Consider the following 10325-nt stretch of genomic DNA (forward strand, 5'->3'; position numbering starts at 1 on the left):
ACATCCTGTCCTCACCATAATTTGCAGCTTGTCATCATTTAGGACATGTCTGACTTCTCCCCGCCTATGTCTCATTCTCCCCTTACTTTTGCCCATTCCTTTTCCTTTCTCATTCCACCTGCTCTTAAACTCAGGAGGAACTGCTTCACCAGGACTGCTCGTCACTGCCTGGAACCATCATGCCAGGGCTCCCAGAGCTGGTGACTGACTTGCTCTCTGCTCAGCCATACCTGTTCCTGTCCTGGGAACCAACCTCCTGATGATCTCAGTATTTGCAACCATCCTCCCATCTCCTTCTTGTATCCTGACTTAATTCCATTCTTCTAATTCTTCCCTCTGCCTGAAATGTCTCTCAATGCCTAGCTTGCCTGGTTAATATCCTATATCTCCACAGACTAGAAATGGCAAGTTCTCTCTAGATACTCTCTTTGGAAGTGGACACACAATACTTCTCCATAAAGAAATGTCCTCTTCCTGTCACCCTAAGCCCACTTAGGGAATCACATGACGTCACTGTCCTCATAGATCTGTATTCCAAAGAGAATGGTGCTGGAAAAGACATTAGCATCACTGCTCTCTAGTACTTAGCAGTTCCAGCACACAGGACTTACTCTAAAACCATTTTTTGTTAAAATGTATTTGTTCAGATTCTGGTCCATCCCATCTACTGTTACCAGCCATCCTAAATGTAAAAAGGCCCATGGCCTCTAAGGTAGATCTCGCCTCCCTTTACTTCTCCAGCCTTTGTTTAATCTCACAATGCTTCCCTCAATTGCCATACTGCATGAGAAGTCAGGGTAAAGTGAAATCCTTTATTTGGAAGCCGGATCTTCTGGTTTGCTTTAGGAAATCATCCTAAAGAGCCTATGTGTGATCCCCAGATGGGCTCGTGTTCTCAATGCTTATGGAACCAGGTCAACTGTAGGGCTCATCACATCCCACTAGAATTTCCTTAATGCCCATGTCAGCCCAGAGAAGTGCTCATCTTAACAGCATGGACTGTGTGCCTGGTCCAAAACTTATTCCCATTTGTCCTGAGACATTGCAACTTTTTCCAAAGTAAGGTGCCTAGAAGGGTGCTTGTCCCTTCTCTCCAGGGTGGCTTGGAGCACTGAAGAGGACTGATATAAAGGGAGAAGCCAGGCAGTCTCCATAACCTCGTTCAGCCTTGGGGCATGAGAAAGAATGGCCACTGGGCTCTGGTGAGAGGGAAGAGCCTCAGGAAAAAGCCCAGCTGCACCAGAGCTCAGGGGCTGAGGGCAGAGAGAGGCTCTGACCCCAGAGGAGATTTGGAAGCAATGCCTGTGGAGGAGGTGACTGTAGACCCCGGGCCTTGGGACGTTCCCTGTCCCCTCTTCAGTGCTATGGGCCAACACAGGAGATGCTCAGAATGTTGTTCAATGAGAGTGGAGCAGGGTGGAGTTCCTGTCCAAGTGCAGGTGGCAGTCAGTGTTCAGGAACTGCTTGCTGCTGGTTAAACCCTACAGCATTCTGCAATGTAGAAGACAGGGGGACACTTAAGACCAGGCTTTGCCCATGCACCAGTGGGAGATGAATTCAAACAAAATGTGGGTTCCCAGGGACAGCCCTGACATAAAGGGTTACTGCCCCAATGCTCATCAGTCAATTTCCCCTGAAGTCCCATTGTGCTGGGCCTCAAGAACGTCACATTGGTAGAGCAGATGGCTCCTGACAGACTAATTATTCCCAACCTACGACTCATAGTAACACCATGGAGGCCCAGAAGAAACAGACTTGCTCAAGGCTATGAAGATGTATAGAGTTAAATTTATAGAATCTAAATTAAATTTATGTTTAAGAATATTTCATTACATCTTTTTAAAAATGGACTGTAGGTTACCAAATAGCACGAGAAAAATAAAGTAACATTGTAAGCATTATACAAAATAAACACAAATATTTTAAAACTATATCTAAAGGAGGTGTGGGAGCCCCATCTGCCGTGGCAGCTGACACACACTGTGGTCCAGAACGCGGGACCACAAGCCTCTCAGGAGCTGAGGTGAGTTGCCACAAGCTGCAGGTTGTTCCACATCTGGAAGATCAGTGACAGCTGTGCCTGGAGCATGTTCTGGCTCTGGAGAGGGCAACAGAGTTGGCATTTCCTTTTCATTTGTTTCTTCATCTTGCTCTGGAGCTGCTTCTGGAGATCCAGGAAGAGAACATGTTATACCATGAATGCCTTTTGTGAGCCTTCCAAGGAAGGGAACCTCCCATCTCCATCACTGAAGTCCCAGTTCAAGCCCACCCCAGGAGTCCTCCAGCCTGCAGGCCATGGCACTGACCTGAGAGGCTCTGTGCTCCTGCCTAAGCCCAGCCTCTGGGAGCTCTTCTCTGAGTGGTCCAGCCCCATCCCCTCCCCATTCACCCACACCACCAAATCCACATGCACAGCTCTCTTTGACTCCCTCCCTTCTTTCTAGGAGAAGCCCTCAGACCTCTGACCTCTGGCAAAAATCCAACAAGGCATGGAATCTAGCGTGTTGCCACCTTCTCCAAGTCACAGTCCTTATACTCCCCTTAAGGCTCTGATCCAAAGCCAACTCACTTTTTCTGCTGGTCCAGAGATCCATTTTCTGCTTCAAAATATGAGAAAATGCAGCAATACTTCACATTGACTGTCCTGTGCACGCTACCTGCTGTGCAGCCTAGTGTGACTGGATCACTCCTGACTAGAAGGAAGCGCTGGAGTGCAGTCCTGGGGGCAGGGCATTTGCTGAGTGAATGAGCCCAAACCGGCCCCATCTCAGATAGCTGGGTGACCCTGGATTCCCCCTGCTCACCCCTGGGGCTTCTAATCTGGCTTCACCCAGGACAGGGATCCTAATGGAATCTCCAGTGTCCTTATCACAAGAAAAAATAGCTTAGCCTCAGGCCTGAGGAGAATCACAAATAAGGTAGAGCTTCTTTAAAAGAAGAGAAAATGATTAATTAGGACAACCACAGCCTCTCCAGCCACCTCTCCAGTATCTAAGCACCCAGAGAGCCTTTTTTCCGGGGGACCCCCCCACCCCCAAGTCCCTACCATAACCCTATGAGCTGGGCCTCAGTATTCCCCATGGTCAGAGAAACAAACACTCAGAGAGATGCAGTGACCTGAAGACTCACAGCAAGCAGGTGGCTGAGTGGCCACTGTGCTATGGAGGGGCAGGGCACATCTGGGACATGATTGGTCCCACCCACGTTGGTTAGTAGCACATGTTCTGTATTAACACAGAGGGTGGGTGGGGACCAAGGTGGGGATGCTGCTCAGGAAGCTAGACACTAAGTATGTGATCAGTTTGTCCAGTCACTGTTCCTGGGCAGCCTGCACTGTACGTCCTTTTACTTTATTTTTGCTCTCTGAGGGTCAAGTTTATTTGGAAGCCCAAGTGAGTGGTGTTAGGGTCAACATGGAGGCCCAGGCTGAGCCTACTGGCCTCCATGTTGGGCTCAGGATGCCCCATGGGAGGCCAGCCCTTGGCCTCTGGCCACCCAGCTCTGAGTCTGGGCACAGGGCACGGGGAGCAGAGTCCTGGCTCCAGGAAGGGCAGGTGGAGAAGGTGAGGACAGTTCTCCCTGCGTGGGTCAGGGTCCAGAAAAACAGACTTACTCAAAGCTCTGAGGGTTAATAGGGTTAAATTTTATAGAAGCTAAATTAATGTTAAGTTTAGTAGTATTTCATTAAAGGTTCTCTACAATACAATCTATGTTACTGATATAAAAATTACAGTAAATTATACACATATATAACATGAACATAAACTTTTAACATTGTATCTAAATGGGGGTGAGGGTGCCCTCTCTGCCATGGCACGAGTTGGGTGAGTTGCTGAAATGCTGCAGGTGGTTCTTCTGTCTCTTGAAGTTCAGTGAAAGCTGGGCTTGGATCCGGCTCTGGCTCTGGAGAGGTCACTAGGGTGGCATTGCCTCTGGAGGGTTTTCCTGATGTTGCTCTGGAGCTGGTTCTGTAGATCCAAGAGGAGCACATGTTACCACCCTCACTGCCTTTTGTGTGCCTTCCAAAGGCACAGTCACCCGCACCACCCCCGGAGGCCTCCTCCTCCTCCTGTCTCGGCTTCAGTGGGCTCAGGTGCTCCAGCCATGACTGGAGGCACTGGGCCTGGGTTTGGCAGATGGCTTTACAGAGGCCAACAGCATCATCAGGCTGGGAAATTGTGGAGGTACTGGTCCAGCCAGATGCCCAGGATGCAGTAGATGGACCTGGGGAGAGAGAGAGGTGAGAAGCAGAGTCTGAGGTGTGCCCTTTCCTTCCACATGGCCCTCCCAGAGGTCCTTTGCCTCCTGCTCCTGCCCATCCAGGAGGCCAGACCTACTCCTTGTCCACCTTCAGTCTGGCAGTTCTGGCAGAGACACTCCTGGTCACCCAGGAGGGGCTGGCAGAAAACACTCCTAACTGACAGCTCTGGATCAATGAGGGAACCACCTGTCCTTTCTTCAAAGGAACCTGACATGCTCTCTCAGTGTCCCTGTCCCCTCTCACTACGTTCCCACCAAAATGTCAACTCCATGAGGACAGGGAAGGCTGGTGTCCTCCCTGTTCATGTCACTCATTGGCACACAGTAGGTGCTCCAGGAATAGCTGACCAATCAGCAACAAACAAACTCTGTTTCTATCCCTGGATTCCAAGGGCCTTCCTATCACCTCAAACTTTGGCTTCTGCACCTACGTGCTGCCTAATTCACTAGCTTTCCTGTGGGTTTCTTTTCCTCCCACTGAAACTCAACTCACAAAGGGCGGGTTACAATTGCCAAGCTGCCACTGAGAAGGTTCTATCAGATTAGTGAATATGGTCCCAGGATAGGAGTGCAGGCAGGGCTGGGATTAGGAGCAGAAGGGTATGAACTTTCTGAGGGTCTGACTTTCTCCCTGAGCTTCCACTGTTCTCCCACACCACCCATATCCACATGCACAGCTCTCTTTGACGCCTTCTCCCCCCCCCCTTTTTTTTTTTCAGAAGCACTCAGACCTCTGCTCTCTTGCAGAAACCACACCATGTGTGGGATACGGGATTCTGCCAGCACCTTGAATTCACACTCCCCATACTCTCCCTCCTGGCTCTGACCCAAAACTGACTCACGTTTTCTGCTGGAACAGAGGTTCACCTTCCTCTTCACGGTATGGGAAGATGCAGCCATAGGTAGAGGAGGTCAGGAGGACGTCACATTGGCTGTCCCGTGGACACTACGAGTCTGTACAGTCTAGTGTGACTGAATCGCTCCCAACTAGAAGAAAGCTCTGGAGTGCAGGCATGGGTTCTGCTCTGTGCACTGGATTATGGGCAGTGCCGAGAGACATGTCTGTAACTGGCAGACTTCTGATATATTTGCTGAACCAACCTCATCACAGATAGCTGGGAGAGCCTGGGCCCCACTGCTCACCCCTGGGGTTTCTCTTCTGGCTTCACCCAGGACAGAGACCAATAACAGAATCTCCAGTCCCTTTATGACATGAAGAAAGAGGCCCTGAGAAGAATCACATATGAGGAAGAAAAATGACCAACTAGCACAGCCACAGCCCCTGCTGCAGGCCTATCCACTGTCCAGGTGCCTAGAGAAAGCTTTAGGGGAACACCCTACAGCTCCCCTACAAAAACCCTATGAGGATGCTCCTTGACTCACTTCATGTTCTTAGACACAAACATTCAGAGGGATGCAGCGATCTGAGAGGTCACAGCCAGCAAGTGGCCAAATGACCACCGTGCTGTGGAGAGGCAGGTTACTCACCTTGTCAATAGCTGGTCCCACACCTGTTGTGTGGCAGCGAACGTTCTGTGATCATGTGAAGAGGTAGGGACTAAGGTGGGTCGCTGCCCAGAAAGGAGGGCACTGTTTTGTCCAGCCCGTGTGCCTGTGGGTCTGCACCATGCAGCTCTTTTTTCTTTTTTCTTTCTTTTTTTTTCTATTTTGCTCCGTGAGGCATGGTTCATTGGGAACCATAAGAGGATGCTGCTGGGGCCACTTGGCTGCTTGGCAGCTGGGGTTCAAGGCTGGGCTGGCCGGCCTCCATGTTGTGCTCCGGATGCCCCAATGGGAGGCCAGCCCTTTGCCTCTGGCAGCCCAGCTCTGAGTCTGGGCACAGGCTGGAGCCAGCTCCCAGGGTTAAGCAGGGCCGTGGTTTCCAGGAAGGACAGGTCTCCAAGACCAGAATCCTTCTCACTGAAAGTGTTGGGGATCCTGAGGCTAAAACACACCTTCCATCATGCTCCCGTTCAACAGTGACCTCCCACCACCTGACCTCCCACTTGCTGGAATGTTCTTGTTATTAATCAGAGCATTAGGGGTTCCCAGTGGGGGCAACCCCCTTAGGTTCCAGGCTGTGAGCACATTCTAACTTAAAACAGTTTCTCTGTGTTTTCAGGGTCCGTGTCTGTAGTAAACTGAACTGTTAACAGAAAAGCAGCTGGGCCCTTCTGGGCTTGGCCCAGGCAGAGTGAAGGGCAGGGGGAGGGGCAGGGCTACAGGGTGGAATTGGAGTGTCCGAAGGTACCAATGGGGAAGTGCTTGACGTGGGAGGACCACTGGGCTGCCAGCTGGAAGAACTTCACGTCGTTCACTCCACGCCATCAATGAGGACCCGCTGCCTGTTCTCCTGGTTCTTGGCTGAGCAGAGCAAGCGGCCAATGCCCTGGAAGCACTGGCTTTTGGACTCCAAGTCCTTGCCCTTGTCTTTCTTGGGCAAAAACATCACTTTCTTTTTCTCCTCCTTGGTGACCACAGTCATGGACATTGTGGGCGTGCCTGCATCCTCGCCACTGCTGGGCAGCCTGCTGATCTGGAGAGAGCAGAAGGTGCACTGGAGTGTGTTTTTGGTGGTAGGCAGGTCTTCCTTCTTCCCATTTCTCTTCCTATTTGTGGGCTGGGCTGCCATCCAATAATCCACCTGTAGCTCCATCAGCTCAGCACTGACACCCTGGATGGAGGAAGGTAGGCCTCCACTCACTGATGAGGAGAAGGTTGGGTTGTGTGAGGCCTCCCTGGCGGGGGACCTAAGCATGTAGGAGCATGAGGGGACCGCATCATCTGTCTCCTGACGTGGCTGAAATTGGTTCCACTATTTCAACTTTCACTGCCCCCACAAAGGGAATGAACTTCTGAGAGGACAACTTGCCCGGGCTCTTCGGCTTAGAGATGAGCATGGCCTCTGCAATGGGCAGCTGGTGGACACAGTTGGCCCCTCTGATGTACTCTGTGATTCTCGACACAATGTTCTGCAAGGAACTCTGGGCTCCCAGATGGTTGAACATGTCCTGCCAGGCCAGGTCCTGGAAGAGGTTGTTGTAGCGATGATCCACAGAGCCCAGGTAGCTGGCCACAGGGTGGGAACCCAGCGGGATGACCAGGAAGCGCATGTAGCCCAGCCAGTCAGGGTTCTTGTGGGACAGCTGCTCCACAAAGACCCGCAGCATGGTGCTGAAGTAGTGCTGAGCCCCCGCCACTGCGATCTTCACTGGCATCGGGGCCTGGGTATTGCAGTCGCAGTATCTTTGTATCCAGGAGATGATGAAGCTGAAGGCCTCCTGGACATCCACCATGGAGCAGGTGCGTACGATGGGCCGCGTGTGCTGCTGCAGGACATCCGACAGGAACTGCCCCTGCCTGTCAGAGGTGCTGATGAGGATGATGTTCCTGGACAGACAGTCATTGGAGATGAGGATGTTGTTCAGTTGATCGCACACGGTCTTCCTGGGGATCTGCAGGTGGCTCTGTGGCACTGGGCAGCTCTCCTCGATCAGGCTGTTGGACGACTCATTCAGGGACCTGCTCCAGCCTCGGCAGGCGGGCTGCTTCCCCTTGGAGCTGCTGGAGGGGAGGACCAGAGACGCGATCTTGATGGTGCGCCTGCTGGGTGGCAGCTTCTTAGTGAGCTTGTCCTGCGCAGAGTACTTTGCCTCCGTGCTGTCCTCAGGCTGTGCTGGCTGCTCCCCAGGGTTGGGCATGCTGTGGGCCACCCAGTCAGAGCCGCTGTCACTTGACAGGCTTTCACAGTATGACCTGAGTTTGGGCCTGGGCTTGGGGGTGCCTAGGACTCTGTCGTCCTCCTCCATATCTGGGCCACTTGACAGGCTTTCAGAGTATGTCATGAGCTCAGGCATGGGAGGGGTTAGGAGACGGTCATCATCCTCCTTATCTGAGCTGCTCTCACTGGGGTTCACCAGCCTGTAAAACAGATCAGCCACTTCCTTGTCCACATCGGGGAATTGCACCTCAGGCTCCTGCTTTGAGTCCAGGACTTCCTCCTTCATTTGATACCTGTGCAGCCAGGCTGCGACTTTTTGCTGATAGTCCTGTTGCCTGGTCATGGGCCTCCTTCTTCTTATCGGCTTCTTGTCTAGGCCATGCCTGTGAGCAGCATTGTAGCTGACCTCCAGCTCAGAGAAGACAATCTCAGAGTCTCCTTCAGAGAAGTTATCTGCCTTGGTGCTGGCCGGCATGGCTCTGTCCAAGTGCCTGACGGGCTGGCTCGATAGGGAGAAGACACAGGTCTTGTCCACCTCGGTGGCAGGGGTGCTGTAGGCCATCAAGTCAGAGACACTGCCACTGAACAGCTTGCTGCCTGGGCCCTGGGCCTTCACAGGCATGTTGGCCAGCCGAGGAGGCTCCTTCTGAGTCCGGGCACTGTGTATGCTCCTCGTCTCCATCTGACAGCTAGAGTGTGCCAGGCCTTCAAAGTATTGTCTGGTCTTGGTCTTGGTCTTGGTGTTGCTAAGGATGATGCCATCATCCTTCGTGTCTGGGTCACTGTTGCTGGGATTATCAAGATTGTGATACAGAAGGTCCAGGTTCTCTTCCACCTCCAGGACATGCTCTGTAGCATCCTGATCTGAGTCTAGGACCTCTTCTGACATGTTGAACCTGGGAAGCAGCACCATGAATTTCTGCTTCAAGTTTCGTTGCATGCATCCCTGCTGCTTCTTGGGCTGCCTCAGGTCAAAGTCATCTTCTTCCAGGTCCTGCCTGGGTGTCACATTGTAGCTGGCCTCCAGCTCAGAGAAGCTCTCAGATTTCCCTTCGGTGTAGTTATTTGTAAGCTTGGCCTTGGGGCTGGCCTGCATGGTGTCATCCTTGTAGTTGATGGGCTGACTGGACAGGAAGGAAATCCAGATCTCAGCCACCCTGATGGAGGACTCCTGGATGCTGCTGCTGAGGCTCAGCACCTGGCCACCTTCAGGGGGGTCCCTGCATCACCTCAGCCATGTGGATGGCACCTGTGGCCAGTGTCTTGTAGCCCAGGGTGATCTGGTTGTTTTTGCACTTCCTCTGCTGCAGCATGATCTGGAGCTTGTTGCCTTCTCCCTTGAGGAAGTGTGGGTACTGCAGGGAGAAGGTCAGCACCAAGTTGATCTCCACTTGTCCACTAGTGGGCAGCACAATTTCATGGGATCTCAAGATGCCTTTGGAGCCCTGCATCTGCACTGCTATCACCATGGCGATGGGCTCCTTCTCCAGCTCCTTCAAGATCACCAGCTTCTTTAAAGTCAGGCTGCAGAGCCTGAGCACAAAGTTGGGGCTGGAGCAGTCCACCTCCCAGGTAGAGAAGAGGTTCATGGGCACTGGGGTGTTGAGCATGGTGGGTGAGCTGGCCAGGCCCACAGGTGATGAGGAAGCTGCAGCTGCTTGCAGCATACAGGCACCTGATGGTTTCTCCCCCTGTGGTGGGACAGAGGAGGGACATGATTGGTGGCAAGAGGTGGAACACAGTGATGGAAGGAGAGAGTGGATGAAAAATGGTCACATACTTGACTGTGACTAGCACAGGTAAGGCCTGCATGGTGGCCTTTCAAACTCAGAGACCTAAATTAACCACAAAGTTGGCCTGAAACTAGAACGTGTTATCTCAAAGCAGGCCCGTGTCTTCCCTGACAAAGGTCAATCTTTACCTTCACTGAGCCTGTCTATTGTCTTTTGGCATCCACAATAGCACACCTTTGTAATGTCAAAGAAATTTTCCTTTTTCTGGACACCTCCAAGCACAGGCACTGCTCTGTGCTCTGCAGAGACCACAGATCTGCTCATTGCTATTGAGTTCATTGCTGACTGCTAACTAGCCTGTAGGCACCTGTATAAGAGAGGCATGTGTCTATCATTTTACTTTTTATCTAATTCCAGAGATTTCCCTGCTTTGCTTTCTCCTGCCTCCCCAAGCAATGGATTCCTTGTAACCCACATACATCTCCACTTTTTATTATAATGTATAAAATAAGATGCAATACTGCCATTCTCTGGAGCACTACCTCAATACATTGAGATTTTGTTTTCAGGCAATTCTTGACAGTTGGGCTCCAGTAAACTCACAAAAACTC

The 10325-nt window shown here is 51.8% G+C and overlaps 1 protein-coding gene across 1 annotated transcript; it reads right to left on the reverse strand.

The window, feature by feature from the left end:
• Positions 1-5951: 5951 nt before the first annotated feature.
• Positions 5952-9820, reverse strand: LOC118721865 (phosphofurin acidic cluster sorting protein 2-like). The gene is given in 5 exon segments (XM_045583426.1): positions 5952-6577; positions 6580-7046; positions 7048-8001; positions 8569-9200; positions 9202-9820. Coding segments are annotated over 5 exon segments (2598 nt in total). The 5' UTR covers positions 9649-9820; the 3' UTR covers positions 5952-6479.
• Between the last annotated feature and the right edge of the window lie 505 nt (positions 9821-10325).

Source organism: Pipistrellus kuhlii, unplaced genomic scaffold (genome assembly GCF_014108245.1).
Source record: "Pipistrellus kuhlii isolate mPipKuh1 unplaced genomic scaffold, mPipKuh1.p scaffold_m20_p_180, whole genome shotgun sequence".
NCBI lineage: Eukaryota > Metazoa > Chordata > Mammalia > Chiroptera > Vespertilionidae > Pipistrellus > Pipistrellus kuhlii.